Source organism: Phoenix dactylifera, chromosome 14 (assembly GCF_051530095.1).
Source record: "Phoenix dactylifera cultivar Ajwa chromosome 14, Ajwa_hap1_PhDact_Kaust_v1.1, whole genome shotgun sequence".
Lineage (NCBI taxonomy): Eukaryota > Viridiplantae > Streptophyta > Magnoliopsida > Arecales > Arecaceae > Phoenix > Phoenix dactylifera.
In genome coordinates, this window is record NC_143203.1 from 26837549 (window position 1) to 26861789 (window position 24241).

Genomic DNA, 24241 nt, shown 5'->3' on the forward strand with positions numbered 1-24241 from the left:
AGCAGGAAGAGGATAAAATAAAGGCCCCCAAAAGTCACGACCACTAAGATGTGCATAGTGATTTGATCTTTTGAAAATTCATTTTTCGAAAAAAATCATTTTTGGGGGCTTACGCATTACACACGGAAGATCAGATTACCTGACTTGCATAGTAATTTCCCTCTTTTTTGATGATCAGTTTATGGATGTCTTGTGAACGCAGTTAGCAAATCTCATCAAGTTGCATCATAGCACCTTGGATAGGTTTTTAGATTCTGAAACCTACACCATCGCCAATGCCTCTGCTTCACCTTCTTACATAATTTTCCTTTCTGTTTATTTTTATTACTTTTTTTTATTCTCTCTTTTTGAGGTTAGGAGGAATTGATCCTCACCTTCTACTTCCATCCTCGAGGGCCAACGCTAACCAGAATTGTCCGCTTGATCCAAGTGGCAAAGGTGATACCATCCGTGCAGAAGTTTTGTAATTTTTCTTGGCTTATTCTTAATAAATAAAACTTATCGTGTTTGATTTATCTCCCATTCAGTCCGCAGACTGAAATCTTGTCTGCTGTCCGATACATCATAAATAAGTGCAGAGAAGACCACGGGTCTGACCAGCTTAGAGTCTCATTAGCCTCAATACGATTTCCGAAAGTTATTTTTAAGTAGGAAGAGGATCGTTATTGCGAATTCTAATTTGCAGTTATCTTGGTTCGATCAGAGCCGATTCAGCCTGTGATCCCTCAATTGTCATTTGCTCTTCCAGCCTAAGCCTGCTAAGATCAGATTATATCTGATTCATATTTCTGCCAGTAATGTCTATTCACATCTGATTATATCTGCTAAGATCAAATTATATCTATTCACATTAGATTTTGCCATTCCTCAAAGCATACTCCAAAGTTACCAAGATTTTCAGATGAGAAACATTATTAAGCTCTTTCTTTTTTTTAAAAAAAAAGATTTTTTAAATTACATAATTGCAAATCATTTGTTATAATGTCAAAAGCAATAACGAATTGCGGATGTGGCGCTTCTTCCTACCTACAACACTCAATAGTATTCCTGATGATATTGCAATAGTTTTGCTCTAGAGCTCTGAAAAAGATAATAAATATATACATGATGTCATGGTTGAGAGGTGCCGCAACATGCGTAAGATGGCAGAACAAACCTGGCATCTTTCCAGAAGTTGAGTTAGCAAATATCCATGCAGTAGACATTCATGACACAAGAAACAGCTAGAACAACCATTATTTTCTATAGCCATTTTGCTGGAAAAATAAGTCCTCACATGATCCAATAACTGAAATAACAACATCAAATGAAGCAAAAAAAGACCCTCCTTTGCTCAAATTACTCATCATACAGCTACTGTTTTTTCTCTTTTAAAATCCTTGTTGACAAACCACCACCATAATGAGCAATCATTTATTCTAAGATGACAAGGCATGCGATGCAGAATGCTGGCATCTCTGAAAACAAAGCTTCAATCCAGAGGGAAAAATTGATGCTCAAATTTATGCTTTTTTGGGCACGCCAAGACGCCGTCGGAAGTCCTCTTCCATGAGAGGAAGGCCCTGCCGTAGTGTAACCTTGTGCTCCCATCCTAGTAACTCCTTGGCTTTTGTGATGTCTGGCTTCCTTTGGCGAGGATCATCAGGTGTATTCTCCACTACTTTCACAGGCACCGTGGGATCAATTAACTGCATTTAAGTTAAAGTTTGTCATTACACTATTTAAATGAGGGGAGGATAGTGCAATTTAAGAATAAAAAACAGAGTTTGGATATTGGACTAAAAGGACCAGGTAAAAGCTTACCTCCTTAATGGTTTCAGCAAGTTCCATCATTGTAAATTCTCCTGCAGCATTGGCAATGCATACTTACATTAGATAAAATGATCATCAACACTGACCCTTGGTTAGGTTATAGTCTTGAATTAAGAGAATTCCAACACATCAAGCATTTGCCCCCATGTGGAGAGCTACAGATCCCAGGTCCAGGACTTGTTTCATTTGGTTGTCAGCTGCATGCTTGGATATCATGCAGCAATAATGCAATATGCTTCTTAATTCACATAACAGTCAATCATGCAAGTTCGAGATAATTAAGCAAATTACCAGGGTTTCCTAAATTGATAGGGCCTGTGTTATCTCCTTCCATCAGCCTAATAAGTCCATCAACCTTCAGAGTTTATAGAGAAGTGAATTCCCAGAGCATTAAATAACCAGATTGTACTTAAGAAACTGAATATCACCAAATAAAGCACTACTTTTTTACCATATCAGAAACATAACAGAAACTTCGAGTTTGCGTTCCAGGTGCTTGAACAGTTAAGGACTCGCCCCTGTATGAAATCAGAATAAATGAGATATGCAGACAATCTTGGATGGAATGCAAAGCGGAAATAACAGATGACGGCAAAGAGGTTACCGAAGCGCCTGAGCTATAAAGTTACTGACAACACGACCATCATCGATGTTCATGCGTGGTCCATATGTGTTAAAAATTCTAGCAATACGAATCTCTGTTGAATACAATAAGTCCAAAGTTAAAAGATGATTTATGATCATATGCCTCCCATCTCTCATGCCACTAGAACATCTTCCAGGATGTGCAAAACCAGCAAGTTGGATTTCTAATTCACAGATAATCAATCACCTATGCCATGCTGCCTATGATAGTCAAACATTAAAGTCTCTGCCACACGCTTGCCCTCATCATAGCAACTCCTGACTCCTGTGGTACAAGGAATAACCAATTACCAATAAGGAGCCAGAGACAGGAAAGCAATGTAGAAGATCGCTAACAAAATGCAAACACTTCAAGAAAAGAGTCTTACCGATTGGGTTAACATTTCCCCAGTACTCCTCCTTCTGAGGATGCTCAAGAGGATCACCATAAACCTCTGAGGTTGAGGTCAGCAAAATCCTGCAAGGGAAGAAAATAGTGCAGTAAAATATCACTAGTTATTCTTGCTAGAGATTTCAAATTGTCCAATAAAAGCAGTTTAAACACTACCTTGCTCCAACCCGCTTTGCAAGTCCCAACATGTTTAGTGTGCCAATGACATTTGTCTTTATCGTCTGTTGTAAAAAAAATCATTTCAAGCTAGATTTGCTTTCTAGTTCAGTACTCGTCATTCATATATACATGCATACAGCTACAATAGATGAGCTGTAATGTTACAGCAACAGAATGGGCAACTAGTGACAATTACGTGAAGAAAATTGAAACAATACAATTCAAGCTACTATTTTTTATAAAGCAAAAATATGACTATGGCAGAAGATTTCCTTCTGGGGGATGGAGTGCAAATGTATCATGTCACAGATTAGTTGAGAGAATACAAATACGTGTGTGCAGCACAAGACATAACTAGGATCAAGATACTAGCTGAATGAATGGAGGTGAGGAAGGAAAACCTGGGAAATGGTAAAATTTAACTAAGAGGCACTGTGCCAGAATATGTACATTGTCTCAAACTTCTGACACCCAAAGTCAGGTAATGTTCTTTGATTACTGTCTGGCTAACATGAGTTTCAAAATTCAATCACTTCAGGAGCTGGCAACTATTCGGACAGGCCAATTTATTATAAAGTAATTTCTTTTTTATACATACTATGTACTCTAAGCTTCTTCCAGCAATCAACTGATCAACTAGTAAAACCGTGCTAGGTTCATACTTGTCACTGACATAGATGCTCAGCATGACATGTCACCCTAAATTTTGGACTAGACAAACACACCTTCACAGGGTTGTATTTGTAGAAAATTGGAGAGGCAGGGCAAGCAAGATGATAGATTTGATCCACCTCTACCAGCAATGGCTCTGTGACATCTGAGAGTCAGCAGAAAAAAAAAAAAACAAAGTCAGGCAAGTGCAAAGTGAATTTAGTTAGCTACCAGGAAAATCTTCCAATACTGACAAAAAAATGCAAACTGCATAAAAAAGGTAGAAGCACTGAATTCCTAAATCATGTTATATCTGGAGAACCATAACCAGAAGTCGCAAGTAGGCAAAAGAACAAATTCACATTAGAAAAGATGATAGAAGAGTACTTAAGCAAGGGTCTGAAGTCTGAGCACAGAATCTCACAATCAGTTACAAAAAATAAACTTCCAGCTTGTCTTGATTAATTTAACCAGATGAATGTAAGTAACAGTACCATGTCGAATTAGCTCAAATCTTGGATGACCAATCCATTTTCTAAGATTGTCCTTTGAACCAGTGAAAAAGTTGTCAGCAACAATTACCTGCACAACATGGGTAGAAAGAAACACATGAATGTGTGTTCAGAAAAATTAACGATGAACATGCATACAATTGAAATTAGCAGACACATATACATTGCTGTACTTCTGGGGGATTTTTTTGACCCCAAGTTATGGATGGGAGAAACAACTGTGGCATTACAGCAGAAGGGGTGCCATGAATTTGATTAGGAGTTCCACTCGACAAATATGATGTATAAACAGGATAAAGTTCATGCATCCCAAGCGTAAATTGTGGTATCCCAAAATTGTGGGCTTATATATCAGATTATTTTCCCTTATTATTGATTGAAAACAACAAAAGGATGATTCAAAGATGAGAAACCAAATACTTATTCATTCAAGCCTAATTTGATTCAACAGCTAGAGTTAGATAAGGACATACGGCTTGGAGACATCGAACAATAATTTGTTTGTTAGCATCAACCTTTATCAGGCTCATTCATAACTGGTTTTAGATTTCAAATAATGCTTCCCGTCTATGCATGAGCCATGTCATACGGATAACAGGCAATGGTAGCTGCAATCCAAAAAACCCCTCCATATAAAATCATATAAATCTGAACTACTGAATCATAACAGGTAGTGATGCGATAAATGCAGTTGAAAGAATCAAAGAGTGTGAATGCTGCATTGCATGTTAATATCACTGAGGCAACATGTGCATGTAATATCATCACCAATATGCGCACAGATAATCCCATTTATGACACAGCAAAGGAGTGAAGTCTCCAACAACTTATTTGTTGACTGCATGCAAGTCAAATAGGTCTGTTTGTCCAGTTGGAACCACAGGAGAGATCAAAGTATTGGCTCAGAAATAAGTCGCGTTCCGAAAAATGTAACTTGTCTAGCGACCACAAGTTCCATAATGACCACCAAAACACAGCCAAAACCAATTATAATGAAAAAAATAAGGCATAAAAATTACAGTAAGAAATACCTCGTTCTTTTCATTCTCCATCAACTTGTCCACCAAATGAGACCCAATGAATCCAGCGCCCCCCGTCACCAAGATTCTCATATTGGACTGTCAAACAAGAATGCCTTCCAAATATTCAGTCGAGAACAAACCAATCTCCGCCCGTATCATATAAACAATGCATTTCGATTTTCATATACAGATCGGAGAGATCAGAGAGGGAAGATTTTATATCAAGTTAATCACTTAGATCACAGATCTGATTGCCAGAAAAATACCACTCTACACCAAATGAGGTGGTTCAAAAAATCCCTACTACATTTTGGTGAAGAAAAAAAAGCGTCTCCATCATGAAAACAATCCTCTATTTTAGACAACACGAGGGAAGAACGAACCCCTTGCTAAGATAATTCTTCTCTAAAATAACATCCAGAAATGTCCGTTTGAATACGTAGCCGATCCACTTGGTGAGACCTCGATCATACTTCTATAGAACTCATAAAATCAAGAAGGTAAACAGCACCAACCGGATCGGATCGGTAGTAAAACAGGAAGCAAATCTACCTGAAAAAATTTGGAATTCCGCAGTGGGGAAGGCATCGGAGGCGGCTTTGACACCCCGTTGGAAGATTCCTTCGCCATTGCTCCGATCACTTGTCGAACAAACGAGCCTGCACCAATGATTTTAAACCCTAACCTCTTCAGATCTAATCGAAAACAAACCAGAATGATTAAACAAAATAAGAAATGGTGGAAATTAGGGGAAAAACCTATTTAATGTCGGAATAAAAAAATAATAATATCTATATGTCGGACAGAGGAAGGCTCGCAGAAAACCTCGAGATCCAGAGGGGCTTATATAGACCGCAACCACCGGCACCAACCGATACCGATGTAACCAAATCCGTACATTCCATTAAAAATCAAGCGAGCACAGAGATCGGGGAGTTGAAAATGCTTAGGATACACGCAAAGGAAACTCTCGAGAGCGAAAGCCCTCCCGTTAGACACCAAACGATTCCGGAATCCAGCATTCTAAAAATCAAACTATTTTATTAACAAACACAGAATTAGAGCGAAAATTGACCAAATACTTTGGATTGGATTTACCGCAGTTTTAGAATTTTTGATCCAGATTTAATAACCAGGAGATAAATGGTGACAGGATGCGGTGAGACGAGAAGAATGGGATTGGATATGAGATTTATGAAAGAATTGGCAGACTGTAAAAGAGTTTGCTTTCGTTATAAAAATCGCGCGAGTGAAGATTTCTTTTTCTTTTTCTTTTTCTTTTTCTTTTTCTTTTTCTTTTTTATATGATAACAGCCGCACAGCTTTTATTGAAGAAAAAAAAAATTACAAAAAAAAAATCAGCATCTAACAGGTATTAGAATAGAGGAAGGCAATATGACAAAAATAAAACGGTTGCAGAAATAAAAAATAAAAAAAATAAAAAAAAATGATGCAATTTTAGCTCAACAAAAAATCAGCATGTTGTTCATATTAAGTAACCTATTTGGTAAAGTATGAGCGACGTCAAGCTCCATTTATCAGGATAGATAATTTTCTTATTTTGTGCCAAATTTTTGCATGCTTATTAAGCAATTTTGTGTTACAGAGATTGGACCAAAAAGAGAATGGTTGTAAACTTTCTGTAGCAATGGATCTTATAGAGATTGTTTATTTATAAAAATTCTAATATTTCTTTCTTTCTAGCATGTTTATGAAATGGCAGTAAACATAATTCTTCAAAAGTTCTGTGCGATTGCAGCACACCAGTTAAAAGACAAAATCCTTTCTAGATGGTAGCAAAAAAAGTTGCATTCCAGAAACAAATAGTTCACAAATTCGATTGAGTGGCAACACAATATGCATTCTCCCATATTTTTTCTAAATTTTCTTCAAATGCTATCTCTAGTATTGAACCGTTTTTTCCAACAAAGCCGTAAGAAGCATTTTACTTTAAGTGGCACTAAAAGGTTTCAAAGTAAGGAGACAAAGTTGTCCTTCACTCCTCTAAAATTAATGAACTAATAGTGAGATGCAGAGTTGAACTTTCCTTTACTGCTTAGTTTCCAAACAATCTTATCCTCATCTCTATCAAAGTTACCAAGGCGAATAAAGAGAGCAAATGATTTTGCTATTGAAAGATCTCCACTTATTGATTGCTCAATGATCTAAATTTCCACGACATACTTCTACAATTAAAAAAATCAGATACAGTGCCAATTTTGTTTTTATGCCGGGAGCGTAGGGAAGACCAATTTGAGGGGTGAATCACAAAGCCAACTATCTCTCCAATAAAGAGAGGTATCTTTAATATTTTATTCTTCTTAAGTCTTATCGGATCTAACATATGAACTCAATGTTGCAGCTTTACTCAACCACAAGCCAACTACTCAGCATATGGAGAAGCAAGTTTGGACACTGAATTCTTGAGATAAAAAAACAGGATGCATGCCTACCATACATGGCATCTCAATCACACAAAGGCTATCGATGATCCAATATGGTTCTACAACAGATACTGGCATCCCTCCAAATAGATCTTGTGATACCACTTATGCTAAAGATGAGAGTATTTTTTTGAGAAACGGAGTTTCTTTTGATACCAATTCCATAACAAGTTTCACCAAAATCTGCAGCTTGTTTGCTTGCCTTCTCGATAGACATGCGACACATATAGAGTAATAACCAAAGAAGAACAGCTCCAAATGTAGGATCATAAATACAAGAAGTTACTCCACCGCTTTGCATTGAGAAGTTTAATAGCAACTGATCATATGCCCTTCTATGCTCCTCGCAATTCTCTAGAGGAACATAGCACTTAGATAAACTAAAACCAGCAGCAAGAAAAATAATTCCTCCATAATCATGAATGATGAAGCCAGTGCCTGCCCTATCCTTTCGTGATCCTCTATCAAAATTGATTTAAGAAGCTTTGCTTAGCCAGAGATCCCGAGTGAGCGATAAGTTCTTAAGAAATAGATCGAGCTGCAGGAGTTAGAGACAAGGAGAGTAATTTAGGAGCATATGAAATAGCATGTTGGACAACAGAAATTGGAGAAGATACTCCATGGAAGAGCAAATTATTCCTTGCCAGCCAAATCCAATAAGCAATGTATTCAAAATTGGTAGCCAGCTCAAATTTGCTTGAAAAACTTGAATGCAGACGGTAAAGGAAATCAAACATGCATACCAATATAAAGAATGCAGTTGTGGATCCAACAAGAATTATGTCGGTCTTTTAAATCCAATGACATTTTATAAATCATTTTGAAGCTGAACATATATGAATGAATTGCATGAGCTTTTGATACAAATCTATGGGTCCCATTGTAGAGCAATTGCAGTAAATGTAATAGTTATCTTATTAACTGTACTTGATATCAATAGAAAAACTAAAACCCAATCGTACCGCTTGTGGCTGTAGTTTAGTGGTGAGAATTTCACGTTGTGGCCGTGAAGACCTGGGCTCGAATCCCAGCAGCCACATTTTTTTTTTATTTTATTTATTTAAATTGTCCCTTGTTTCCTGAAGGATGAGCAATTAAATCTTCTAAATATGTTGTAATAAATATTTATACATCTATTGATCTAGGTCTTAAAAAAACAGACAATTATGCAGCTCTTTCAAACTATCCATTTTGAGTTATTATTTATTTTTGCGAATGTTTTAGATATGAATTGTCGCTTGCTTTTTAAAAGATGAGTAATATAACAACCTTCAAGACATATTTATCTTGTACTAATTGTCAAACCAAACCTACACTTATGATCATCAATTTACTGCACATATAAGAAAAAATAAATTAATAAAAAAATCAAGGAATTAAGGGATAAATAAATGGGTTAGAGAAAGAGCATCAATACCTTTTTTATTTTTAGTATTTTAAATAGAAACCAATGGATTAAGAATGTGAATGAGAAATGAATAGAATTTCTTTAAAACTAGAGTCCGGCTAAGTTAAGATCTAAATATAAGAGATTAAGACACACAAATAAATAGAGACTCTAGCCAAAAAATTTTGACCGGGAGAATCTAATGTTTAATATATCTCTCATTTAATAGTATAGTATAGATTTGATGAGTTAGAAATTTTAGGAGCTTGATATATTGTTATGTTTGTTATATTTGCTAATCAACTTTCTACCCAATGCTCATTGATTGCGAGGCAATTCAATGACAAGAGAAATAAATATAATGAATATAGTTGCCTAAATTAAACTAATGTTATGTTCTAGATTTGTGGCTTGCTCTTCTAGACCATTATTAATAACTCATACATTTCTTCCTTCAAATTTACAGTATAGGCATAAAAAGTTTATTCCACATTTTTTTATATAATTCACGTTATAGGTAGAAAGGAAATTACAAAATTGTACATAAAGATTTTTGATGTAGCACAGTCAATGAAGGAAGGATCGCATAGCGAAGTGGATATCGCGTTAGACTCCGGATCTAAAGGTCGTGGGTTCAAATCCCACTGCGATCGTCGCGTTGGATTTGTTTTGTGTCCGTTGTAAATATCTTGTAGTTCTGTACCTGTCTCTAGTTGGACCACTCAATCCAAATGCTCGAAGCTAAACATACTCCCGCTACCGCGTTTGCTGGACTGAAATCCCGCGACTTTGAAATCATCCCTCCCCCTCCCTTAACTCGGTATACACCACCCACTCGGGCCCTTTTCAGAACTCGTCATCATCTAATGTACTTCGCTTCGGTCACCCCGGAACCATTTAGATTTTGCCATGACCAAGGCCACACTCCTCCGAGTCCAACGACGGCCCCGCCACCCTCTCGGAGATCAAACACCTTCAGGGCACACTCTCATCGAAGCCGGAGTCGCCCACACCAGCCCCCCCCCCCCCCCCCCCCAACCGCCTCGTCGCCCTCTACTCCGCCGCCGCCAACCACGCCCGCCAGCCCGACCCCGCCATCGACCATGCACTCCTCTTCCCCCGCTCCGGCGAGCCCAACCCCTGCTGAGCAACACCATCGTCCAGTCCCTCGCCGCCACCTCTTCCCCTGACCGCGCCCTCCGCTCCTACTCCGCCGTCCCACCAACCAACACGCCTTCCCCGCGCTCCTCCAGGCCCGCTTCCGCCTCCGCGCCTTCCTACAAGGGTCAAGGGAACCCGATCCACGCCCACGCCCTCGAATCCGGCCGCGGCCTTGATGTCCCCGTCCGCGCGCGCCGTTCCATTTGTACCGCTCTTGTGGCTCCCTCGACCTTCGAGAGCACGCCGGTTCCAACTCTCGTCCTTTGGACGGCCATGATTAACGGGTTCGCTATTAACGGGTCCGGTCATCAAGCAGCAGCGTTCTCTGATGGAATGGTTAAATGTCATAATTAGCAGCGGCAATTGGGTCGGATCAAATCTGATACTGATCATATTGGATGTACATTGAGTCAAAAATTTGAAAATAGGACCAGGTTCTAAAAATTAGAGATTGAAAAGATTATTTCTGAAAATCATTTTTTTTAAATGATGTGATAAAAATATGAAAAAAAAAATAGATTACTCTTGAAAATCCAACTTGATAAAAATATAATCTTATTTTTAAATTTTATTTTTAAAATTTAATCTCTCTCTCTCTCTCTCTCTCTCTCTCTCTCTCTCTCTCTCTCTATATATATATATATATATATATATATATATATATATAGCTTCAGTAATCAGTAGTACCTACAATTTGCATATAACATAACCTAAAGCTTTATTCTTTATTCTTTACTCCCAAATGCGCGTTATGCACGCATGGTCGCTAATCTCATTTAAGGAGTTCAAGATTACCGCACTAGTATGAATTGTTAAAAACAATAAAATTACAAAATAATCCACATAGTTCCAACAAACCAAATCAAGAATCTAATTAAATTCCTAAATAAACAGTATGCCAATAAGGAATAACCGATAACTGCAGCTTTTGTTAGATTCTTGACTCTTTGTGGAATTAAAATTGAAAACAGAATTGCCTTCTACCGGACATTGTTCAAAGTTGATGCACAGTTAATTTAGTAGCAAATAAACGGTATAACAAAGAAGAAAGAAGAATAGAGAATCCTCAGGTGGATATGATATCTGCTGGGCTGTGATTCGGACATTTAGATTTGCAGGTCAATCTTTGTCCGGCTTCTGAATCAAATTCCCAATCCTGTTCGGTTCTAACAAACTAGACCTTATCTTTTTGTGAAAATTAACTAGACCTTATTTTTGAAAAAACAAGAAAAATGAAAGCATAGACCGTGATTAGAGCTGAACCATCTAAACCTAATCTCAGGAAGACCAAAAACTGGAACTTGACAGATGGGTTCAGTACCAATTCAAATTATCACATCCGAAGTTGCTGCATGTAGAGGTTGGCTACCGCGCAGCCAACCTTTGTAGAATGTCAATCACCCTAGCGGCCTGTTCCGGCAGCAGTTCTACAAATTCAGATCTGATGTATAATACTAAATCTAACACTTCAGAGTTCAACAAATTTACACAAGGCATGTCGTAACTCATTCAAGAAAGATACACATAAAGGCCACTGTTAAATGGATGACTAAATATGTAAGACATAATTTCTAGACAACTTGACAACAACATACCAGGTATACTAATCACACATAGCTCTGTAATATATCCATTATTTTCAATAAAGATACTTAGTAGGGATATTGTTAGCTAATGACAGAATATTCAAAAAAGAAATTGAGCAAATGTAGCACTTTATGATAGTTGCGATGAAGGAGATTCAGTATCATTCATCCCTGCAAAAAATGAAATGAGAATCCACAGCATGAGGAAGACTACTATTACAGCCCTCAGTACATGGTCGCAGTTATCATTCATTGGAAGATCAGTGTTTGGGTAACCATTGACAGCTGCATCATCATCTGAAACATTTCTGTGATGCTGGCTTCTGCTCGTATCTTCCATTCGGCCTAGAGAGCTGCCAGCAACAAGCCTCCTGCAATGTGAACAAGTGCAGTTCCCACCTAAACAAGCCGGCACAGTCTGAAGGAATTCAGAAAGAACCTTCAGGTATGTTGGTCCCTCAACACGCAATTTTTGCCGAGTTGTGGGCTTCAGAACCTAATATATCAAGGCATTGTAAATCCAATTAAGCAAGTCCAGTATAGCAAGCTGCATGCATATCTTGACACATGATCATTAGCTAAAAATTACATGAACACCTAGCTAATCTTATAAAGGTAGGCTTCATATGAGGTAGTATTATACTCAAAAGAACACTTACCTAACTTGTTCGCAAGGCACTCCAAACCAGTAATTACATTGCATTAAGTAAAAATTATAAAACTTTTAACAAGGAACAATATGCAGTTCCTATTCCGTTAAATTTTTAACAATCACAAGGCTGTCATTACATAAAAATAATCACAAGTCTGTAATTTGAGTGATGGCAACATCCTTATGGAACTTGTCAGATCAATGTTTGATCAGAACAAGTTATAGAACAATCAGTTTAAACACCCAGGATATTTCTGAATATTCAATCTTCTGTCTAAAACTATAAAACAATATAGCAGAAAATCTCATCTGATTAAGTATTTCTAATTTAAATAGAGTAAATGACTGTAACTTGGAAAACAAATCAGGATGGGCTTGCTGGGTGCGTTTCAGAGCATGCTTAACAAAAGGCAAGGGCCAACTTTTACATGCAAACTGTGTCCCTAGATGCTTTGTCCATAACTACAGTTTGGCAAGAAGCAGCTCCAAGTTTTGCAAGAAGCTACAAAAACAAAACTAACGAAAACAAGTGCACAGGAAACTAAATCAACTCCAAACATGGCTAGACAATTCACCCTAAGGAAATCTACTCCAATAAGACTACACGATCCACCCTAAGCCTAATTGGTGTGATCTTAAAGAGAGGGCCAAAACCCAATTTAAGGCAAGAGGCTCTGAGCTGTGTACATTTGCCAATATCTGAATCGAGCCATTTTATCTATCATCTATCAAAACCTCCTGGTCTTGGCAATAGGATGATCATGCCTCCCTCCCTTCCTGGGCATGCTTGCATGAAAACATAGTTGTCCCACCAAAAGGTATCTTTTAGGTATATGGGGTCCCCCCAAGTGAAGAGGCAGAAAAAGAAAAGAATTGAGGGGAGGCTCAGGGGTCCCCAAGTGAAGAGGCAGAAAAGGAACAGGATTGAGGGGAGGCTCAAAATCAGAAAGAATCCCAATTTTTTCAAGGATGGCATCGCATGAAAAGCTGATTTTGCTATCCAAGAAATCTCAGTATGAACAACCTCAGCTGATTGTAGTTCTCAACCTCTACCTGATCAATATGAACAACCTCCATTCTCTCTTTACCTATCCCTACCCTGCAGGAGATATAACAGGCAAATACCATGCTCTGGCATCCAAACAGGTTATAGAAGTCTATATTGAAACTATGAAAGTAAAATATCGAAAGGGGCACCAGGAGAAGAAAGACGTACATCAAATCAGCTGTGTTATAGGAAAAATCGGTCCCCAGGCCCACATAGGATGCATGAGAAATTGGTTATTCCTCTCTCCAACTACCTCACAGGATGCACAAGATGATCTTGTTAAGTGATTCTACCTTCTGCCGGAGGACCAAACAGAAGTCTCAGGCCAAAATTTTTCTCTTTCGAGTCCTGATATCTAAATGTGAGAAATCGATATGCTGCACTCTCATTGGACCTCTGAACTTAAAGTTAGTTTGTCATTTTAACTAAGTTAGATCTATTGATTTATACTGTTTCTCTCAATGATGCTCTAATGCAGCCTTCATCCTAACCCTTTACCTTTTTCAGTTTTTCTATAATTAAGATTAATTACCAAGGGAAAATCTCATCATATCACAGCTCATGATGGTTAATAAGATATAATCTACTAACAATGGAATAATGCGTTTACTAGGATTTCCATTGCACTACCTACTTCTAGCCCTTCATATGGTTGTTTGGCTATAACAGTAATTGAGACATGTGGCTACTTTATGATGGAATATATGCAAGAAAGAAAATTTATTCAAGCAACAACAGCTTCTTCTAGATAATGCGAAGTAATCCATATAAAGTGAACTTAATGCCGATCTGAGATGCAATTGCACTACGATATGCATAGTAAGAAAAATACAATATCCAATGAATAGATAAAATTCTGTCATCACAGCTACCTACTCAGCTCTGTAAATTTAATGTCCCTCAGATGAAGATATACTGGAAGCAGTGATTTCTCCATAGCTTACTAGAGTAGGTAGCATTTTTCAGAATGATATAGCAAAGCATGGTCTCATAAGCAAGCAACGGTTAACAGAGATGCTACCAGCCACATAGATATGGACCTGAGTTCTTTGTAGAAGAAAATTACAGTGCATAACAAAAATTGCCAACTACAAGTAGAAATCTAAAGTGTTGTCAAAAGATAGGCCATCTGTAACATGACAACTTAAATGCATTTATCAATACTAGCAACAAGAAACAGACTTTTTCTATATATATAACTAAGAAACATGGTCATATTTGGGAGAAAACTGAGAAAATCTTTTTTCTCAAAAAAAAAAGAAAAATATTCTACCATTAAGATCCAACAAGCCTACATTCCATACACTTTTTCTAGATTTGTGAACATGTAACTTTGGAAGTGTATGTTATAAAAAATTTACTTTATTGACAGTTCTCTGTTTGAAGTTGGCGGTGATTATCTCTTAGAAGGCCAAATCTGGGAGACATGCAGACCCAATTATTTTGTGATCTTGTGCTTAACTGCACCAGAGAGCAAACTAGTAACAAGTAACCAACTCAATTCCATGCACAACTATGCATATCATGCTACAAATGTAAAAAAAAATATTTGCATGGCCAAAATCATGTTACATAGGCAGATGATATTGCACAAATTTAAATACAAAGACAACTAGTTCCACATGTTCAATATAGTCCTCAAAAATCTACAACATCAAGAAGATATTTGAATATAGCAAAACAGATTTTTTTTAATCAAAACAAGCATCTTACTTGAAAAAATGTCTGTGCAATAACTCGAACAACCGGAGGAAGACGCATAACGAATAAAGCCCCAAGGCGATCTGGATAATGATCTTGTACAAGAGTGGAACAAGATCTCATCATTTGCATTGGAAATTTGAGTGGAGATAACCCTTCACAATCCACTAAAACTGTAATCCGTGGATTTTCTTCATGAACCAAATGCAGGACTCCTTGTTCTATTTGAGAAACTGCAGCAACAACAAAAATGCACCATGAACATAGGGCCACAGATCCTCCTGACAAATATGAAGACTTGAAAAAACAGCTGCGAAAATGGTCATGTTTTTGCCATGGGTCATGATCAAGAAGACTTTTCCATCTATCTAGAATCAGATTGAAGGGATTTGATAGCTGATGTGTTCACCAAATTGGCAAAAGGCAGACAGTATCACCTGATATAATGTGTGAGATGTAAAATGAACATGAAACAGCTATGGTCAATCACACGTGCAAGCACAATTATGCAGCAGCTAATAAAACCCAAAAACAACAAAATCTTGTAGTTTGTTCTAAATCCATGACCACAACCATAACAAGTTCTCCTCTCAACTGTTTAGGTTGGCTTGCTTCTTCGGCTTTGTTCCCATGACATGCTTACCCAGATTCAATTCTACCTATGAATTGATAAATGTATGCAGTTGGTAAAAAGTTATGGTTGTCAGTATGATTACAAAAAACGTAAAAGTGGCTAATTCAAAGAAAAGCCATACCAATAGCTTGAACAAAGCGTGGCCTATTATGAGGCATTAAACTAGAGCATGCAAGTCCAATGCGGATGACAAGGCAAGGTCGAAACATCACATCAAATCCATGCCAAAAAATCAAATGTGACCACGTTTCTAGTTCTTGTGATGAGAGTATGTTGTAAGTTTCCCTCCAACGAATGGTCCTCTTGAGAGATGAAAGCAAGCATGAAATGTCACCATTTGATGCAGTATAGAATCTGTGAAGCTCATCCTCATCGATCCTGTATAAAATGATTATCTCACTCATTTCCTCTGGATGGGCATTAAATTTAAATGATACAAGGATACGCATAGTCACTCAGAATATGTATCTGTGTGTATGCGCGCATATAATATGTATTTTCTATGTACATATATGAAGTATGTGAATATTGAATGTAAACACATCAACATGCTACATGAAAATGCATCTATACATGCTGTGTACATCATGATAACCAATTTAAATTGTATGCACTTGCAAAGAATTCGAACTTTATACATGAAAAGAGCTGTGACCTCAACATAATTTCACTAAAATTGTGGAGGTATTCATATAGAAGAAAAGGCAATATGTATGATAACTTTTGTTGGTTATAGCATAAAATGTGGAAATTACTGAGCCTCTAAAACCTACACTTAATATTGTCTCATACATCATGGGATGCATTTAAATTGGTAAAATAACAGTATTTTAGTTCAGATAAATATATGCATTTATATATGTCTATGCTACTAAGGTGAAACTTATTGCCAAATATGATAATTTATATCATAATACCTATAATATATATGATTATGAATCAAAGGTATAAATATGGCTCGACACTGTCTTGTTGATGTCAGCAAAAAAAATCCAACAGGCTCCTTTTGTGGACACATTTATGATGCAGTACAAAGTTCGGAGACCGTATGTGGGTTAGGGGGTTGGTAAGAGAAAGAGAGTGGGAGGCTTGGGGTCAGATGGGTCTCTATTTCTAGACAAAGTGTGTTGTCCATGCCTATATAGAGGTATGGACCAAGAATGAGAACATTAACTATAATGACACTCAAAGAATTGTTTGACAATCATGAATTTCACATACAAAAACTCCATAAAATCTCCTAAGGCGCTTGACGATACAAGATCCCAAATCAGACAGAGGAAATAGAACCAATTTTACTTAAATTTTCAAAAAATAGAATAGCGCCAACTCCAAAAGGATGGGAAAAGAATTTTTTGCACTGCTCATAGTCCAAACTTGACAAAGGCATCCAGAAACTTGAACTACTTGCAATCTTCGGTCATATTGCATTCTGCTAATAATTACATCATTATGCTCCAGCCTCAAATTAATATGCAAGCCTTCAAGATTAATAGACAAAAAAAGATTGCACTATGTCATTTTATTTGATATGCATTAAGCAGAAGAATATATTTATGCCAAGTAGCTAAACAGAAAAGGCGCTAGCATTTCCTGTAAATTGTTTGTAAGATTTGACTAAGTGTAGGCATAAACTATTCTTATCTTCAGTCCTCTGGTTGTTATTCTGCGGTATCAAGAGATTCAGCACATGAAATTTACTTCATGGCACTACTCCAACAAGCAACTTCTGAAAAGGAGATAAAGTAGAATTTCGCAAGAATTACTTTACATATGATATGACAAGGTTAATAACTGGGTTGGTTTATTAGGTCAGAATCTGACAAGATCTATAGCAGATCCAGTGTGCAAGAATCCTAACCCATGGTCATTACTTAGTAAATTTATCCGGTGATTATTAAATAATGTTATGGTACCATTTGGAAGCTTCGTGCTACTGAAAAATATCAGAGCAATGATAGCCAAAGTCTTCCCTTTGATTCTGACATCTAGGTAGCTTTTTAATAGCAAGCTGTGATTAGCCTGCTCAAGCTAGGTAATATGTAGATATCACGAATACATACTGACCTATGTGCATACCCATATGTGCATTTGTGCATATATAGAAATAAATACATGGCCAGACATACATATCATGTATGTTTATTTCTATCCAGTGCCACATTCGGTTAACTTTTCTCAAATTATATGTATGCATGCAATTATGTATGCATGTATGCACATACTATGTATGTATATATGCATGTAAATATGTCTAAACTAGTTAAAGCCATCCATGGATATATTCCTTTCAAAAGTAAAACATATTACCAAATATTCTATTACTTGAAGAGGGAACACAAGCTAAATACAACCACCTCATTTCTTTATCCTTTTATATAATTAGTATATTCTTCCCAATTCTTAAATATGTAGAGAACAACTTAAATTACAATGGCATACAAGATATAAGCAAAGGACCAACAGCCTCTAACTTTCTAAGCAGAGATTCTACTACATATTTTATACACAAAACATACAAGATCATTAGCAGACAGGAACATGGATGAGAAGATGACCTTTCAGGTAAAGTAATTCCCTGTTTTTCCAATTCTCTAGAAAGTTGAACCAACCAAGATTCGGGCAATGTATCCTTAGGAGATTCATCAAAGTTCCTGAAAAACAAATTTTATCAATGAACCATCAGAATGCATCAGAGGCTATTGGTAGAATAATCTTTCTTTGAGGGGGAAAAACAGTATTCATGTGTTTCTGTATTTCAAGGAAGAAACAATCAAAGCATTAGATTATTTGTCATGAAAGTTTCAGACATTCCTTAGATATCACTTCATTAGTTTCTTCTGTATTAGTGGAGTTGACTTATCATCCATCACTTTCAAGCATAAATAGGTCTGAAGCAATTTGGAATAACAAAATCAACCTATCTATCAGAGTTTGTCAACTGCCTCTAGGAGATCCATTGAAATGATGAACCTCGATAGATGCCTTATCATATATAGCAGAAGCAGCTGGTCTCGGGGACGGCGTATAAATATTTCATGAATATTGCATTAACTCTTCTACTGCTCTCCAACATGAACAGCATTATCTTTCCGCCAATGATTGGTCAATAATATCCTTACACAGATGGCTAGTACTCATCATTCTCATTTTGAGGTTTCTATAAACAATCAATGAACTTTTGACAAAAGTTCTAATCAAAATTATACAGAGTTGAAAACTGTTGTCAGAAATAGCTGTTCTGGCTAGTCTGATTCAAGTGGAAACATGTGCAATCAAATCTGTGGAATGCAATTTATGCTACAGTTTTGTCTTTTTTTTCCACGTTTCAGAACTTTCTGAAGATTTTATACTAGCATCTAAAGTCATATTAAATATTCATGCAGCAGTAACTTTTGTTTTAGCCCAAAGTCCTAACACAGAAAGCTATGCCTTTCACTGGTAAAGACTTGCATCTTGGCCAGCTTCTTAATTTTATTTCTCTAATTATTTATGGTCGCCTACTAACATGTCTTGCTAAGTCAGTGTTCAAGGATTGCTTTTAAACTCTGTCACAGCACAGGAATCCAGAGCACATTGTCACAAATATCAGAGCAATTAGAACAGCAGGGACAAATATGAAAATACCTCTTTATATTCTTTCACCTACCTCATCTCAGAAGCTGATGACCTACTAGGTGATTCACAATGTGCTTCAGCATCATCCACACTATCAGATGTCCTTTTACAATTTGCAAAATGATCAGAAAAAGTTGTTGCAATCGAGAGAAACAGTAATGGGCTTGAAACATTCTGTCAGTATGAACAATGTCAGCACGAAAAAAACGAAAAAAAATTAGAAGAACTAAAATATAATGGCAGACACCAATATACATCATTCTCATTCGAACAAATATATGTGGGAAACACCCGTTGATAAATCTATCTGTATTAGAGGTTAGAAAATATAACACATAAAACGCTAGTCAGTAATTTTGAAGATACATACAAACAAGAAAGTCAATTTCTATAGGTCAGAAATGTAAAAGTCTACTATATAGAAGTCAATATACTTGGAAAAAGGGTGTCGCGTCTCTATATCCTATAAACCTAAAATTTCAATATACTACATAAAAGAGGCCAAAATGCCAGAGAAGATTTGAAAAAATCAGCAAAGGCACTGGATGTTGTTGGTCAGGAAATATCCATAAAGCTAACTTCAACTGGTTGGGGCAAGTAATGTCTATGACCAAGTTAAGTTGGCCTATGATTGGATACTTACTTGGTTAAGTTATACTTAGATTGCCCCGTAACCAAAACTGCCCAGGTTACAACGTAGCATGCATGTGCATGAGAGGGAGAGCAGGGGAGAGGGAAGGTGGGCATGGGGGGTGGGGGGGGGGGGGGGTGCGGGAGGAAGGGAGGGAGGGGGGAGAAGATGCACCAAGAACATCAAACACAATCAAGAAGGTAAAATAACATATGAAGTTTTCCAAATTTTGGACCACCTCTGGCCACGTCCATGTAACATCAGAAAAAAGCAGTTAGTAAAATTATTCTTGCCATAATTTTCTAGTCAGGGATTACAGACAACATTAACCATCTAAGCATATCCGAATAGAGAACAATGAATAGACTAAATCAATTAAGCAATTTTAAAGTTAACTCAATCAAACGAACCTGTGCACCTTTGACCAATATCCTAAGGGGTGTCCATCTTTGAATCCATTTGAATGGTGGATAGCAAAGACATTGAAAAGCCTGAACAGCCCGCCATACAAATGGACATCTTGCTCTGGAGAGTCTTCTTACAGCCTCTAGAGCAGCAACTTTCAGTAAGAAGAACGCTATCTCCCTTGTAGGTCCTCTTCTCAAGCTTAGAGGTTTTGGAGGTGATATGTGTTTGAAAGTCTTAGGAGAAATATATCCCGGGGAAGAAGCAACTAGGGTTCTTTTAGGCATCTTCTCCCCAGTAAGGTTTCTTGATTGAAGGTTTTTGCCTGAGCAAACAGATCAAAATGGAATGGAGCAGTAAAGTTCCATACTGGTGGACTCCATCTCAGTGATTGTACCTTATTACCCTCACAGGTAAACATTTACTGTCTCCATATTGACTAGTTGAAATATAGATCGAGGTTTCACTGAATTATGACCTGCAAAATACAAAAGAATAATTAATAAGGTATCTTAATCTGTCCAACATAGATAAAACAACATTTAACCTGGTATTTTAATCTGTCCAAAATGATGCTATTATTGCTGTGCAGAATTTCAGGACATATGCAAGAATGAAAAATTATATTACTGTTCTATATTATCATCCCATTAAAAAGTTGTAACCAAGTGAGAAGTTATCAAACTCAGCAAATCCAAAGTACAGAAAGTACAGAATGCATATGGCATGTCGAAGAACAGATAGCAAGTAAAAAAGAAAACTTCCCCTCTCTGTGTGTGTGTGTGAGGTATGCACATATCTGATGCATGTATTTAGTAAGCACTGTAAGACTGTATGCATAGTTGGGATGCCTTCCATTGCATAACTCTAATGATTAATGTTTCAGGCAACTTAACCATAGCAATAAAATCTGATTACCATCCATCTTGGGCCATGTAACAATAGCGCCTTTTTAAGAACTATCAAGTACCACATCCTTTGGCTATACCAGCTCGTTACAAATCCTATGTCTTAATCTTCATCCATGTTATTGAGGTGCATACATATTTTCACTCACCATGCCTATAAGAACTCAGCTGGTTTATCGCAATTTATATTCGCTATTGTTGCAACTCACATGCACTTCTGGCTGTAAAATGTACTAGGCTCTTATCCTCATGTATCACATATTGCCAGCACCTCTTTATTTCCAGAAGTTCTGATTCATGAAACATTAATTGCCTTGTAGTTGTATTATAAAATGTTTTCTATGTCTCAATGATGTCACAGTTACACGACAGCATCGCTGACTTTATTTACCTTCTCTCTCTGCACATATATTTTTCTAGAAAATATTTCAAGAAAGCAAAAGTTAACAGATTATGGTCTCTTTCGCCCATTTATCTTGCCACTAAAATTGCGTTATCAACATTGTGCTCGAGTTTTAATACTTCCACCACATTTGAGATCCTTTTCTTTCAAAATGTTCTCTATAATTTTATGTTGTAATTATAAACTGTACTTCATCAGTTAACACTAAATCATCTTCAACTAGATATACAATGGCACCTCCTCCTATATTAGCAAAAAGCTCATGACGAAAAGCTTGACAAAATGCGGTCTTAAGACCCATAGGGGAAGCCCCACCATGACAAAAAGACCTACCAGACAACAACTTCGAGGACATTTATCTTTCAGATGTTTTTAACAATATCAAGACACCTTTTAGCAAACCGTATTGCCTTTATGCCAACCAGAATTGATACCCTAACATTCATACGAACATGCCAAAAGTCAATATCTTAATCTCAAATTTTCTTTATTTCATTATGTGCACTATGCAGTTGAATCGCCACTCTGCTATTGACCTTGATGATTCACATCCATGATATAATTTTCATACTTAAATCACTAATAAGTTAATACATCTATAACTTCAAATTTGTTGCAGTACATAGTCTGTTCAAAAATGTGTCAGAAAAAAAAATAGAATAGTAAATTTTCAACAACACAATCAAGACTACGAGGCAACACTCCAACCATGGAGGCAACAAATCTCCAGAAACCCAGACGCAGGAGGTCAGCCTCGTGGCCGCGAGATCCTGATCCCGTGGCCATCGTCCAAGCATTAGACCGTTGATTTTTCTAAGCCCAGCCATTTCATTACTCCAACTACAACTGGAATTTAAAAGAGGGATCCAACAAGAGAAAATCAAGAACCGCAAAGAAAGCATGAGCCTAAAACGGATGAATTCGAGAAACGAAATCATGGAAAATTTTCGGAACAGAATAGCTAAAATTCCAGAAAAATTAAATAGATCGGGGATTTTTTTAAAAAAAACTTGCCTCCAGAAATTCAGGGAATGATCCTTCCAGATCCTCGCCGATTTGTAGATCTGAGCTGTGAAAGAAGAAAAAATAGGGCTGAAACAAGAGAAGAATTCTGGAACCCGGGAATTTTGCTGCTCTTCTCTCAGCTGCGCGATGATTTGGGTCGTAACCGAGAGAGGGGAGCGCGGGGCCCAAGGGGAACCCAAGGAAGTCAGCTGCACGTGACGGGATGACCCGTGGTCTTCACCGCCCTCCTTCACAGAACCTACGAGCGGACTTGTCCTTGTATTCTTCCCTCGCACGAATCCACCGTTGGATCATCTACTGCTTACTTTAAAAGCCGTGCAAGCGGATCGCTTTGGAATTGAATCCTTCTTCCGCGCAAGGGTCCAATCGCGATACCCTTCTACGACCTCGCGTCTCCCTCCGCCAACTACCGTCACCTACGGTGTTCGTCATCAGCTCCTCTTTGTAACCCAAAAAAACAATTAACTACTAAATTTAATTATTTTAATTGGTTTCTCTCTTTTTTTGGCTATCAACCATCTCCTGTGTTTTCATATAGTTGATGAGGAGGAAAATACCGCACATCTTGACATCTTAACACTAGGTTGGACCGACCTTCCTAACTTTAGTCATAAATAAGACGTATGACTTCAAAGTAGATCGAGACATTATCCTATTCGAAGCAATAAAGATTAATAATTATGCCAAAGCTACAGTTAAGACATACTCAACACGAATGTGACCGCATGCTACTTACGCAAAGCGGTTATTACGTCGTTAATGCACAACTCATCGTTACCACACAGTTAAGACATGTCGTGCCAAATCAGATAACGAACGTTTATCTTAACCATATATAAAGGAGTAATTTGGAGATCCTCAGGTGAGCTCACATAGACTTCTCTCGACATTTTTTTCTTTCTTCTACCGCTGCTCTAGGTTTCTAGCTTAGGCATCAGAGGGTCTCCTGTCGAAAACCTTCTGGCAAACCGACTTTTTGCATGTTGGCCTTAGTTACAACCAGTCTCAATTCTCCTCGGTCTCACTAGACCTCAATTATCCTCGGTTCTCACCGACCTTAGTGCACAACCTGCAAAGACTGACCTCAGCTCAGAATCTACCGACAACAATTAGATTAGATGACCAACAAGATTCATACTGATGATATGAAATATGTTACATCTACATGGATAAAAGTGAATTAATATAAACTTTAACTATTGGATATGATTATTTTAAATATTTTTTAATAATTAATACGGCTTATATTCATCAACCTGATCTCGCCAGCTGGCCAAAGTGATTACCTCGGCATAAATTGAGCTGACGAACTTAGTAGCGAACCAAGCCACCAGCCATGGTAGTCGACTGAACTGTTAACCTCAGTGCTTACCAAGAAGCCGACTTGAACCATCAAGCTAATCAAAGTGAGCTGGCCAACTAACAGCAATAAATCATGTCTCTAA

At 37.4% G+C, this 24241-nt stretch overlaps 2 protein-coding genes and 2 non-coding genes across 5 annotated transcripts; 2 read left to right on the forward strand and 2 right to left on the reverse strand.

Annotated features, from left to right (window-relative positions):
* Nucleotides 1-1224: 1224 nt before the first annotated feature.
* Nucleotides 1225-6400, reverse strand: LOC103696667 (UDP-glucuronic acid decarboxylase 6). Of its 2 annotated transcripts, XM_008778355.5 has the most exons (14): nt 6291-6400; nt 5951-6215; nt 5745-5851; nt 5202-5288; nt 4153-4240; nt 3733-3824; nt 3005-3069; nt 2826-2914; nt 2645-2722; nt 2417-2510; nt 2264-2330; nt 2104-2167; nt 1804-1844; nt 1225-1688 (listed from the first exon to the last, which is right to left on the reverse strand). In XM_008778355.5, exons 3-14 carry the CDS (start codon nt 5820-5822, stop codon nt 1503-1505), a joined length of 1029 nt encoding a protein of 342 aa, XP_008776577.1. In that variant the 5' UTR covers nt 5823-5851; nt 5951-6215; nt 6291-6400; the 3' UTR covers nt 1225-1502. The 2 variants fall into 2 exon arrangements, with proteins under 2 accessions (XP_008776577.1, XP_026656941.1); XM_026801140.3 differs by lacking the exon at nt 6291-6400 and having other exon boundaries at nt 6018-6240.
* A 2203-nt stretch (nt 6401-8603) lies between these two features.
* On the forward strand, nt 8604-8675 carry TRNAH-GUG (transfer RNA histidin (anticodon GUG)). The gene has a single exon. It is a non-coding gene; the product is annotated as a tRNA-His (tRNA).
* Nucleotides 8676-9603: 928 nt separating this feature from the next.
* On the forward strand, nt 9604-9676 carry TRNAR-CCG (transfer RNA arginine (anticodon CCG)). Its single transcript has one exon. It is a non-coding gene; the product is annotated as a tRNA-Arg (tRNA).
* Nucleotides 9677-11783: 2107 nt separating this feature from the next.
* On the reverse strand, nt 11784-23205 carry LOC103696681 (SEC14 cytosolic factor family protein / phosphoglyceride transfer family protein). Its single transcript, XM_008778372.5, has 7 exons — nt 22785-23205; nt 20465-20937; nt 19455-19597; nt 18364-18459; nt 15927-16183; nt 15184-15404; nt 11784-12266 (listed from the first exon to the last, which is right to left on the reverse strand). Exons 2-7 carry the CDS (start codon nt 20744-20746, stop codon nt 11901-11903), a joined length of 1365 nt encoding a protein of 454 aa, XP_008776594.2. The 5' UTR covers nt 20747-20937; nt 22785-23205; the 3' UTR covers nt 11784-11900.
* Nucleotides 23206-24241: the final 1036 nt, after the last annotated feature.